Below are 12917 nucleotides of genomic sequence, written 5' to 3' on the forward strand. Positions count from 1 at the left end.
AACTACTTTCCTAATCTCACCTTTGCATTAGAAACCATTATGGCCAATTGCCCTGACCACAGATCCCAATCTGGTAGCAATAAAGCTGCTTTGTTATTCTACGAGTCCCGACAGTCATGTGACAAGAGGGAGGACGAAGTGCACGAGGCAGACACCTTGGGCTGACTGTCGGAATATACATAAGTGCTGGTAGAGAAACGTGGACAGAGAAACGTGGTTCTCTTTGAAAGGTGTTTTCTCTTTCTGTGATGGCTCATATTGGCAACTTATGGTAAGTATTGTTCATGAAGTAATTTCAGAAGTGCTTCCTCTCACACCTTTCTTTCATACGTGTCCCAGAGGCAAACTAATGAGGCAAGATGTCTCTCAAACTTCCAAGACAGTTTTTTTTTTTTTTTGCTGCAAAATCAAACAAGAGCGGAGGGAAGGTTATAATAGCATTTAACAAACAAGAAGAAAAAAGAAAAGGTCTGAACTTGTAGCTAGCTATTTAATATATTGTCAAAGAGTCAAAACGTATTTTTGTTTTGGCACTGATAGGGCCATCCATAGATGAGGTCCTCAATGGGGCCAAAACAGCCAGCACGAACCCAATACAAACACGAAGGTAGGGGCCATTGGTCAAGTCATTTCATGGGTCACTACATCCTTGAACATCATTGACACATCAATCAGGGCAGGGTACCTTAAGTTTACACAATATTGAACAGCTAATAATAGAGAAATAAGAGGAAAATAGACTGTATATATTTTGCCCTCATAGCGCTGAAGGGAAAGACAGGGACAGACATATAGACAGACAGACAGGCAGACAGATAGACATACATACAGACAGACAGGCACTTTAGTGCTAATGCATAGCAGAAAGAGTATAAAGTAAGAGCTAGAGAGAGAGAGAGAGAGAGAGAGAGAGAGAGAGAGAAAGACGGCAACTGAGAAACATAAAGGAGGGTTGTGGCCCTATCTATGCCTCAGAACCAAATACTTTGCTAACTAGGCTAAAGTTAGCATGTTGCCCACAGCTAAGCGAGGCACGCCATATTATCAAAGCCAGACGTTAGGTAAGCCAACATTACCAAGGGCTATTGTTAGCACCTCTTTTATCCCTATGGACTAGCGTGACAAGATGTCCCAGATTTCCCGGGACAGTCCCCAATTTCCTGGGACAGTCCCCGATTTTGGTAGCTTGTTCCCTGTACCTGGAAAAGTCCCTGATTTGCCCTCAGAAAGAAAAAATACACTTTTTTTAAAATGAGGCTGATATTTCAATTATCAAATGCTGTATCCAATCAGATTTGCATGTAAAAAATGTTGTCTGTCCCTGTACCAAACTCGTTTGCTCCCGCGGCTTTGCTGCTGACCTTTTAAGGCCTTATAGCAACGTTTGAACAGTGGCACATTGTAACCACTGCATGAACAACCATTCCCATGGCCATAAAGTATTGCATGAAACAGTATAGCCTACCAAACGTGGGTGATTCTATAATTACAACACTGAACAAAAATGGAAAACCAGTCGGTATCTGGTGTGACCAACATTTGCCTCATGGAACACGACATATCTCCTTCGCATAGAGTTGATCAGGCTGTTGATTTTGGCAGGTGGAATGTTGCCCCACTCCTCTTCAATGGCTGTGTAAAGTAGTCTGGACTACACGTTTATCCAGAGCATCCCAAACATGCTCAATGGGTGACGTGTGGTGAGTATAAAGGCCAAGAAGAACTGGGACATTTTCAGCGTCCAGGAACTGTATACAGATAGATCCCCGAGGTCGTTCATTATCATGCTGAAAACATGAGGACATGGAGGCAGATGAATGGCACGACAACGGGCCTCGGGATCTCGTCACGGTATCTTTGTGCATTCAAATTGCCATCAATAAAATGCTAATGTGTTTGTTGTCTGTACCTTATGCCTGTCAGTACCATAACCCCACCGCCACCATGGAGCACTCTGTTCACAACATGGACATCAGCAAACCGCTCACCCACATGATGCCATCTACCTGGTACAGTTGAAACCGGAATTCATAAGTGAAGAGCACACTTTTCCAGAGTGTTAGTGACCATAGAAAGTGAACATTTGCCCATTGAAGTCGGTTACGACGCCAAACTGCAGTCAGGTCAAGGCCCTGGTGAGGACGAAGAGCACGCAGATGAGATTCCCTGAGACGTTTGTGAGGAAATTGTTCTGTTGTGCAAACTCCCAGTTTCATCAGCTGTCCGGGCGGCTGGTCTCAGATGATCCCGCAGGTGACAAAGCCGGAGGCGGAGGTCCTGGGCTGGTGTGGTTACACATGGTCTGCAGTTATGAAGCTGGTTCGACAAACTACCAAATTCTCTAAAACGGCGTTGGAGGCGGCTTTTGGTAGAAAAATCAACATCTGGCAACAGCCCTGGTGGACATTCCTGCAGTCAACACGCCAATTGCAATTGGGCAAAACTTGAAACATCTGTGGCATTTTCTTGTGTGACAAAACTGCACATTTTAGAGTAGCCTTTTATTGTCCCCAGTACAATGTCCACCTATGTAATGATCTTGCTGTTTAATCAGCTTCTTTATATGCCACACCTCTCAGGTGGATGGATTATCTTGGCAAAGGAGAAATGCTCACTAACAGGGATGTAAACAAATCTGTGCACACAATTTTAGAGATGTATTTATCAATGTTTTATTTCACCTTTATTTAACTAGGCAAGTCAGTTAAGAACAAATTCTTATTTACAATGATGGCCTACCCCAGCCAAACCCTAACCCGAACAACGCTGGGCCAATTGTGCGCCGCCCTACGGGACTCCCAATCACGGCCGGTTGTGACACAGCCTGAAATCAAACCAGGGTCTGTAGTGAGATGCAGTACCTTAGAACCCTGAGCCACTCGGGAGCTAAAGAATAAGCTTTTTGTGTGTATGGAACATTTCTGGTATCTTTTATTTCAGCTCATGAAATATGGGACCAACACTTTACATGTTGTGTTTTATATTTTGTTCAGTATAGATAGGCTAAGATTACGGACATTGTGGAGTAATCTATTTCTGTGTTATAATTAATACAAGTATTTGAAAGAACTATTTATGGTTAAATATAGTTCCATACAATTGTTTTTTTTAGTTGTCTTTATTCGGCAACAAGTGCCAAGTGTCTCTCTGTGCATTAAATACATATTGACCAGAGCATATTGTGTAGTATGTGAGCATGTTGATATGTGATATAGAATAACTCTGCATTCTTGGATGAGAGGTGTGGGCAGAGAGAGATAGAGATATTGAAAGAGAGTGGAGAGAGAGAGAAACATCTGTCAGCTACATTGAAGCGGTGAGCATAAAGTCATTAGAAGCTATGCCGCTAACATCTCTCACAGTAACACAGTCAGGCCAGCTAATTGCTATTATTATTATCATCACCATCATTATTATTCAAAATATATACCAGTACCAGTGCTCTCTTCTTTGTCCGTTACATCTGGTCGCCACAACATATTCTACTTCAAAAGGAGCACAACAATTGAAGCTTCTTCAGTTCCTTAGTCAATGCTAAGTTCTTTGTAAAATGGCTACAATCAAAAAATGAGGCACTTTTGAAAAGATATATACTTCTATATATTTCCTTATAATACTATGTATATTCAGCCATCATTAGAGGAAATCCTGCTTTTTGATTGGTTAATTGTGTTTTCATTTAGGTTGATGATCGAAAAATATCATTGGCTCCCCGTCCGCAGTCGGTCTTTATTCTTCTCTCTTATTGGTTGAGAGTCCTTCCTTCACGGGCTATAATCGGCACGCATCCCCATTGGTATCACAACCAATCAACTGAAAGCAACGAAATAAAGGTTTTCCATCAGTCTTTCCAAAGTGCTTCAGGGGCGTGACCAGTCCAACTCCTCTCTCTTCCCATTGGTTGTCACAAAAGGATGAGGAGCTTAGGGATCTCCAAGTCTCCTGTAATTCCCCCCCCATAATTCCAAGGCCAGGGCGTAGACATCAGCATTCTGGAAGCAGAGGAAATGGTTGGGTTAGAAGAACAGTAGACAACAGAATATGATACGAAGATGAACTAAATATTATGACATTCATCTACTGGCTACCACACTTTATCACCAACATTGTTTGCAAATCTACAAATAAAATATCTATGTCTGTTTATCCACAGGGGAATATTGTGTCCTCAAATGAAATATATATGGCGAAGTTCAACAGAGGGATGGAATGTGTGAGACCGCCGGAGAGAGAGATATACGGGGAGAGAAATACGGAGAAAGAGAAAGAGAGAGAAATGCAGAGAGAAAGAGAAATATAGAGAGAGAGAAATACAGAGACAGAGAGAGAAATATGGAGAGAGAAATGCAGAGAGAAAGAGAAATACAGAGAGAGAGAGAGAAATACAGAGTGACAGAGAGAAATATGGAGAGAGAAATACAAAAAGAGAGAGAAATACAGAGAGAGAGAGAGAGAAATACGGAGAGAGAGAGAAATATGGAGAGAGAGAAATACAGATAGAAAGAAATACAGAGAGAGAGAGAGAGAAATACAGAGAGAGAGAGGTTGGACAAGAGAGATAATGTGTGTGTGTGTGTGTGTGTGTGCGTACATGTTTTGTTTTAGGGCAATATAGTCTTTTCCCCATCTTATTACAAAACCAGAGCAAGTACGTCACTAAGAAAAGGTCATCAACACTTGTCTTTGTTATGGAACCTATTGTACGATTGATAATGCCTGCGAGGGTCGTACTGACAGAGGATATTTAGACTACGGAAAGGAAAAAGGACTGAAAATGCACACCATAACACGACTCTCATACGTCTTCCTCTCCATCGGTCGATTATCCCTTTATTAGGGGTAGCTAACAGTCACATGTGACAAGTATGTACTGTAGGTGTATAATAATCATCATGTTTTTAACATCGTCCTTAAAGGGCAGTTTAAAATAGGAGGAAAGGTTGCTGGGGGCTGGCCACATGGCAGATATATCAAATAAACACAGTGATGAATGGTGACCGATTGAGAGAAAGGACTCTCTTGTTCCCTGAAATTTCCCAGGCCTGCTCTCTAACTGTTAATGAAAAAAAAGTGTCTCGTCTATATTTCTGGTGAGAGCCCGCCCCCCCTCATTCTTCTTCTTCTTCCTGGTGCAGAGCTATATTTAGCGTCCCGGCACAGATGGTGCCAGCTAACAACAGCAGCCAGTGCAGCTCAGCCTGAGAGAGCCGTACCAACAATCAGCCCAACGGACCCAGGGAGACAGGGAACGCATTGGCACGCACACAAACACACACATATTGGTGTGGGCACACACACATACACACGCGCGTCTAGACACAGAGTGTCTGAGGAGACAGTGACTGGGATTTACAGAGGATTATATGGATGGCACATTAGACCAAACAGACTATTACTAAACACGCACCAATCCATTAGGCTTGTAGGTGCATCCTCTTCTGCTATTCTAGATCTAAATGCAAACCCAGACACACACACACACTAACCACTGACATCGGTGCAGTCATATGCAACCAGACCAGACAGGAAGCGTTTCCTTTCTACTGTAATCAGATCTCTCTCTCTCTCCTTCCCGCTCTCTGCTTGTCTATCGATCTCATTCATTTCCTTGAGTTGCCTTTCCGTTCTGAGATCTAATCGATGTGATGATGCCTGCGGGAGTCTGTGTGTGAGTGTGACTGTTCCTCTCTGCAGGCTCCTTAACTCTGAAGCCAAGATGGGGCTACGACCTGCCTCTGCCACTGACTGGCCAATAAACAGTTCCCTCTCTATTTCTGTCCTCCTGTCAGTCTGTCTGGGGCAGTGATGGCTCATTTGTTGTAGCAGTCATTGTAGTGCGTGTGTGTTTTGGTGGGTGTCTGCGTGTGTTCGTCTGCCTGTCTGGGGCTGTCAATGTCCTTTTCTGTCACGGCTCACTTTAGCGATTCATTAAGGATAAGACACCCTGTTTCCTGTGCCTTTAAGTAGATTGATTTGAGTGTGTGTGTCACCCTTGCATCTGTCAGTCTGTGAGTCAGTGTCCGCGACCGCTCACTTAATACAAGTTGTTTATTAAGATGCAATGCCTTGTTCTGTATGTCACACAGAGGTCTGTGGATCACTCTAGTGTCTTGTCTATCTGAGTAAGTTGTCTGTCTGTGTAGGGTCACTGTACTTAGTAGTCTGACACTGGCTGAAACGGGGAGAAAAGCGCGCGCGCGCGGCACACACACACACACACACACACACACACACACACACACACACACACACACACACACACACACACACACACACACACACACACACACACACACACACACTCTCCCCTCTGACTCACTGCCAATTACTTCACGGCTGTCAAGTTATATAACGTTAATTTAGGCAGGTGTGTGAATGTGAGTATGTATAAGTGTATACATATCTTCTTAGAGATTTGAACCTGTGCAATGTGCGTACTAAAACTCACAATGTTGCAGCCACAGTAAGCACGCACACACAAGGAGGGGGGGGGGGGGGTGCATCACCATAGGAAGGCCTCTGCCAAGCAAAGAGAGTGTCTTATGAAAGCCAGTAGGGAAGAGGGGACCAGTGCAAAGAGCAGAGAGAGAGATATAGCGAATGAGAAATGCAGTCTCTGTGTGTGTGTGTGTGTGTGTGTGTGTGTGTGTGTGTGTGTGTGTGTGTGTGTGTGAGATAGCTGGGAGATGTATGTGCTGTGCTGTGGAGCAGGTAAGGCCTGCAGTATGCAGTAAAAGCTATGGGTGGGTGTGGCTGTGTACCAATACCGAATGGAGGATAGGGACTTGTTGCGTTGGCATTTGTTTGAGGGGGAATGGGAATGAGAAAGCATGTGGGTGTGTGACTGTGTGTGTGTGCGTCCTGATCTGTTAAGAACGTCCTGTCCCTGGCTCCAGAATGGGAGAGGGGGAAGCCAACAAGAGCAAAGGGTAGTGGGTAAAACAGTGCACGTCCTTTCTCCTTCTACTGTGTAACAACTCAATTCGGGATATTATGTAGCAGCCTACCTGTCGGCTCTTGATCATTGTAGCCTCTCCTTCCATCATTTGAATTGCATCCTCCATTGATTAGATAACACTCACCACGCTCCACTCTCGTGAAAAGCAAGAGCAGCAGCATAAATGATCAAATGTCTCTCTCTCTCCCTTCTGCAGCAGTCGCTGATCTGTATGGGCCCTTCCCGGGCTGGGTCCTGGGTACAGGTGGATCTGTGTAAACCTCTAATGCCCACCTTACACGTTAGATCACCGTGTTGTTGGGCCCAAAGTTTAAGGCCTATCTACGACCTGTGTTCTACAGTTTGGACATCAAGCCTCGCTCTGCCTCTCCCTCTCTTCCACGTTTCTGCCAAAGTATTCGTAGAAGGCTGCAGAATAAATACTGTTCAGTTCAGAGAGGTGATTTACTAACATAAAGACAGGCAAGGCAGCATGGGGCTCCATCCAGCCCCAGAGTCTTGACCCATTCGGCGGCCGGCGCCCTTTTGAAGGCCCTCAGTTTAATTTAAAATATATATTATTATTATTATAATATATACAGTACCAGTCAAAAATGTGGACACACCTACTCACGCAAGAGTTTTTCTTTATTTTTACTATTTTCTACATTGTAGAATTATAGTGAAAATGTCAAAACTATGAAAAAACACATGGAATCATGTAGTAGCCAAAAAAAGTATTAAACAAATAAAAATATATTTTAGATTCTTCAAAGTAGCCACCCTTTGCCTTGATGACAGCTATGCACACTCTTGGCATTCTTTCAACCAGCTTCACCTGGAATGCTTTTCCAACTGTCTTGAAGGAGTTCCCACATAATGCTGAGCACTTGTTGGTTGTTTTTCCTTCACTCTGGTCAGGTGATTGTGGAGGCCAGGTCATCTGATGCAGCACTCCATCACTCTCCTTATTGGTCAAATAGCCCTTACACAGCCTGGAGGTGTGTTGGGTCATTGTCCTGTTGAAAGACAATTGATAGTACCACTAAGTACAAACCAGATGGATGGAGTATCGCTGCAGAATGCTGTGGTTGCCATGTTGGTTAAGTGTGCCTTGAATTCTAAAGAAATCATAGACAGTGTCACCAGCAAAGAACCCCCTCAGCATCACACCTCCTCCTCCATGCTTTACGGTGGGAACCACACACGCGGCGATCATCCGTTCACCTACCCTGCGTCTCACAAAGACACGGCGGTTGGAACCAAAAATCTCAAATCTGCACTCATCAGACCAAAGGACAGATTTCCACCGGTCTAATGTTCATTGCTCGTGTTTCTTGGCCCGAGCCAGTCTCTTCTTCTTATTGGTGTCCTTTAGTAGTGGTTTCTTTGCAGCAATTTGACCACAAAGGCCTGATTAATTCAGTCTCCTCTGAACAGTTGATGTTGAGATGTCTGTTACTTGAACTCTGTGAAGCATTTATTTGGCCTGCAATCTGAGGCTGGTAAATCTAATGAACTTATCCTCTGCAGCAGAGGTAACTCTGAGTCTTCCTTTCCTGTTTCGGTCCTCATGAGAGCCAGCTTCATCATAGCTCTTGATGGTTTTTGCTACTGCTCTTGAAGAAACTTTCAAAGTTCTTGACATTTTCCAGAATGACTGTTCTTCATGTCTTAAAGTAATGATGGACTGTCCATCCAACTACCTCATCCCCATACTGTTATTTATTTGGCTCCTTTGCACCCCAGTATATATCTACTTGCACATGCATCTTCTGCACATCTATCACTCCAGTGTTTGTAACTATTTCGCCACTATGGTCTATTTATTGCCTTACCTCCCTCATCCTACCTCATTTGTACACACTGTATATTTGACTGTATGTTTGTTTATTCCATGTGTAACTCTGTGTTGTTGTTTGTGTCACACTGCTTTGCTTTATCCTGGCCAGGTCACAGTTCTCAACTAGCCCACCTGGTTAAATAAAGGTGAAATAAATCAATAAAAACGGTAATTTCTCTTTGCTTATTTGAGCTGTTCTTGCCATAATATGCACATGGTATTTTACCAAATAGGTCCGTCTTCTGTATACCCCCCTACCTTGTCACAACACAGCTGATTGGCTCAAACGCATTAAGAAGGAAAGAAATTCCACAGATTAACTTTTAACAAGCCACACCTGTTAATTGAAATGCATTCCAGCATTTCCAGCATTCCACCTCATGAAGCTGGTTGAAAGAATATATGTATATATATATATATATATATATATATATATATATATATATATATATATATATATATATATATATATATATATATATATATATATATATCTATCTATACACACACACACTATATAAATATATATATATTTTTTAACTCAGTCGGGGTCTCAGCTTACTTTTGCAGGTTAGAATAGTAGAATACACAAGGTGCAACGTAGAAATTGGTTTGTGCATCAGCAGTTTTTCTCTTGTCAGGTCAGTCACTGATAGTCACTCAATTATCCCATGTCAGCTAACATTTTTGAGATTGGTAAATCAGTTTAGCAGCCAGCCATCTCAACCTAGTAACCATGGTAAATCAGTTTAGCAGCCAGCCATCTCAACCTAGTAACCATGGTAAATCAGTTTAGCAGCCAGCCATCTCAACCTAGTAACCATGGTAAATCAGTTTAGCAGCCAGCCATCTCAACCTAGTTACCATGGTAAATCAGTTTAGCAGCCAGCCATCTCAACCTAGTTACCATGGTAAATCAGTTTAGCAGCCAGCCATCTCAACCTAGTAACCATGGTAAATCAGTTTAGCAGCCAGCCATCTCAACCTAGTAACCATGGTAAATCAGTTTAGCAGCCAGCCATCTCAACCTAGTTACCATGGTAAATCAGTTTAGCAGCCAGCCATCTCAACCTAGTTACCATGGTAAATCACTTTAGCAGCCAGCCATCTCAACCTAGTAACCATGGTAAATCAGTTTAGCAGCCAGCCATCTCAACCTAGTAACCATGGTAAATCAGTTTAGCAGCCAGTCATCTCAACCTAGTAACCATGGTAAATCAGTTTAGCAGCCAGCCATCTCAACCTAGTAACCATGGTAAATCAGTTTAGCAGCCAGCCATCTCAACCTAGTAACCATGGTAAATCAGTTTAGCAGCCAGCCATCTCAACCTAGTAACCATGGTAAATCAGTTTAGCAGCCAGCCATCTCAACCTAGTAACCATGGTAAATCAGTTTAGCAGCCAGCCATCTCAACCTAGTAACCATGGTAAATCAGTTTAGCAGCCAGCCATCTCAACCTAGTAACCATGGTAAATCAGTTTAGCAGCCAGCCATCTCAACCTAGTAACCATGGTAAATCAGTTTAGCAGCCAGCCATCTCAACCTAGTAACCATGGTAAATCAGTTTAGCAGCCAGCCATCTCAACCTAGTAACCATGGTAAATCAGTTTAGCAGCCAGCCATCTCAACCTAGTAACCATGGTAAATCAGTTTAGCAGCCAGCCATCTCAACCTAGTAACCATGGTAAATCAGTTTAGCAGCCAGCCATCTCAACCTAGTAACCATGGTAAATCAGTTTAGCAGCCAGCCATCTCAACCTAGTTACCATGGTAAATGTACCGTTCGGGGGGGACCCCATTGATTTTGTTAGTCAGTCTCAATCAGATATCATATTAAAAATGGCCAACATGTTTCTCCACCCTATGGCAAAATGTGTAGAATTGCATGTAATTAACTGTAACACATTTCTCTCTGCTGTCAAGAGGTGGGCTGCTAAAATGTTTTGCACACAATGCAGCACCCGCAAGCATCAGCATTTCAGCCTTTTTGTGGGCCCCCACCCCCATCAAAATTGCCCATCCCTGGTCTAGACACTAATCTTGGGGCAGTATTGTTTGTACTCGCAGAGTGGTTGAGGTTAGGGGAGGGTAATCTGATCCTAGATTTGTGGCTAAGAAAAACATGTACCTCGAAGGCTATTTCACATCCCCTGTTTCTTTGTTTCACCAAAACAGATTTCTCAAAGTCAGAAATATTGGTTACTAGATTAGAGCCCCAAAGGGATTGATTGACAAACTTCTTAGGAAATGTAGACAAAGAGAAAACAAAACTGCTGACCAAACGTCTTATTAGCGAACATCATACCATGATTCAGGAGGCAGAAACTGGTGTGTCTGTGTGTGTGTCCCCACATGCCCGGATCATACCCCTGTCCTGAGACCTCATAATAAACAGTGTAATTATTAATAGAGATGTAAGTGGCATCCCATCAATCCAGTCCCCCTTCCCTCCTTCCTCCCCCCTGGGGTGTTTAAAGTTACCATGTGTAACCTTAGGACGTTAATTCAGAGGAGTGCAGTTCTGTGAAACAGGGTGCACAGGAGAGAGTGTGTGTGCGACAGACAAGTGTGTATGTATGTGTGTGTGTGAAAGACAAGTGTGTGTGTGTGTGTGCATGAGGCGGGTAGATAGCCAGCCAGGCCCAACATGGCACCGCAAATATTTATCCATGAGCCTAGGGAATGCTAGGTACTCCATAGGGGCTCTCTCCTTCCCTTCTCTTCACCAGTGGCAACAGAAAAAGAGAACATATTTTTTTAGAGCTCTCAACACCCTCCCTACCTCAATCCATTTCTCCAACCCACGTAAGTAGGTTGGTAGACTTACAATGGTAGATTCTTTTCTCTGCTCATCCTAATGAAATGTTGGCGTTTGGAGCCCTGTGGTGAAGCGACAGCTGATGTGTGTGCGTGTGTTTGTACCGGAATGTCTGCGTGTGTGTGCATGTTTGACACATGTGTCGCTGAGGGGGAGAGCAGCAGTAGAGTTGCTGGCTGGTCGTGTGTAAGGGAGAGCGGTGGGATCCAGTTGGATCAGTTGGACTATCTGGACAGCAGGGTAACAGTAGCTGTCTGTAGTCATAAAGCATGTCTGCAACACTGCTGTTTTTAACCATCCCAGGAGGCTATGTCCCCAACACACACACGTACGTTTGGCTCACACACACTAAGAAACACACTAGGGCCGACCCCATTTAGTCGACAGGTTGATTGTTTTGTCAGTAGGCTGTTGGTCGACCGCAAAAAAATATACAGTGCATTCGGAAATTGTTTAGACCCCTTGACCTTTTCCACATTTTGTTAGAGCCTTATTCTATAATTTATTCAACAAAAACAAATCCTCAGCAATCTATACACAATACACCAAAATGACAAAGTGTAAACCGGTTTGTAGAATGTTTGCAAATGTATTAAAAATGCAAAACAGAAATACCTTCTCTACATAAGTATTCAGACCCTTTGCTATGAGACTTGAAATTGAGCCCAGGTGCGTCCTGTTACCATTGATCATCCTTGAGATGTTTTTGCGACTTGATTATGGTCCACCTGTGGTGAATTCAATTGATTGGACATGATTTGGAAAGGCACAAACCTGTCTAAAGAAGGCCTGTTGAATTGCTTCTTTAGCACAGCTGAAAACGGTTGTGCTGATTACCATAGTTGCAAAAGAGTTTTCTAATGATCTATTAGCCTTTTAAAATGATAAACTTGGATTAGTTAACACAACGTGCCATTGGAACACAGGAGTGATGGTTGCTGATAATGAGCCTATGTAGATATTCCATAAAAAATCAGACGTTTCCAGCTATAATAGTCATTTCCAACATTAACAACTTCTACACTGTTTTTCTGATCAATTTGATGTTATTTTAAATGGACAAAAAATGTGCTCTTCTTTCAAAAACAAGGACATTTCTAAGTGACCCCAAACTTTTGAACGGTAGTGTATATCTACTGAAATAAGACAGATCCTGTTTGTTTAATAGCCTACTGATTCCGTGAGCAACCACAATTTACCAAATTCGGCTGTTTTTAAATCTTTGCTATGTGGTAATAAAGGCTTTACACTTTTTTTCATTACAACAGCCTCTCTGGTATTACTTATAATTTATTTAGTGTTGTTTATACTTTTACAA

The 12917-nt window shown here is 42.9% G+C and overlaps 1 protein-coding gene across 2 annotated transcripts in view; it reads right to left on the reverse strand.

Moving 5' to 3' along the window:
• Positions 1-2653: 2653 nt before the first annotated feature.
• Positions 2654-12917, reverse strand: part of si:ch73-335l21.1 (insulin receptor substrate 1-B) — a 56008-nt gene continuing 45744 nt past the window's right edge. For both annotated transcript variants that reach the window (XM_036987547.1, XM_021615051.2), the window contains one exon: positions 2654-3992. Coding sequence is in view for 1 of the 2 variants with exons in the window: in XM_021615051.2 (XP_021470726.2) it covers positions 3985-3992 (8 nt within the window). In the remaining variant the exon portion in view is untranslated. The remainder of the gene's footprint in view (positions 3993-12917) is intronic.

This window comes from Oncorhynchus mykiss, chromosome 9 (assembly GCF_013265735.2).
Source record: "Oncorhynchus mykiss isolate Arlee chromosome 9, USDA_OmykA_1.1, whole genome shotgun sequence".
Classification (NCBI taxonomy): Eukaryota; Metazoa; Chordata; class Actinopteri; order Salmoniformes; family Salmonidae; genus Oncorhynchus; species Oncorhynchus mykiss.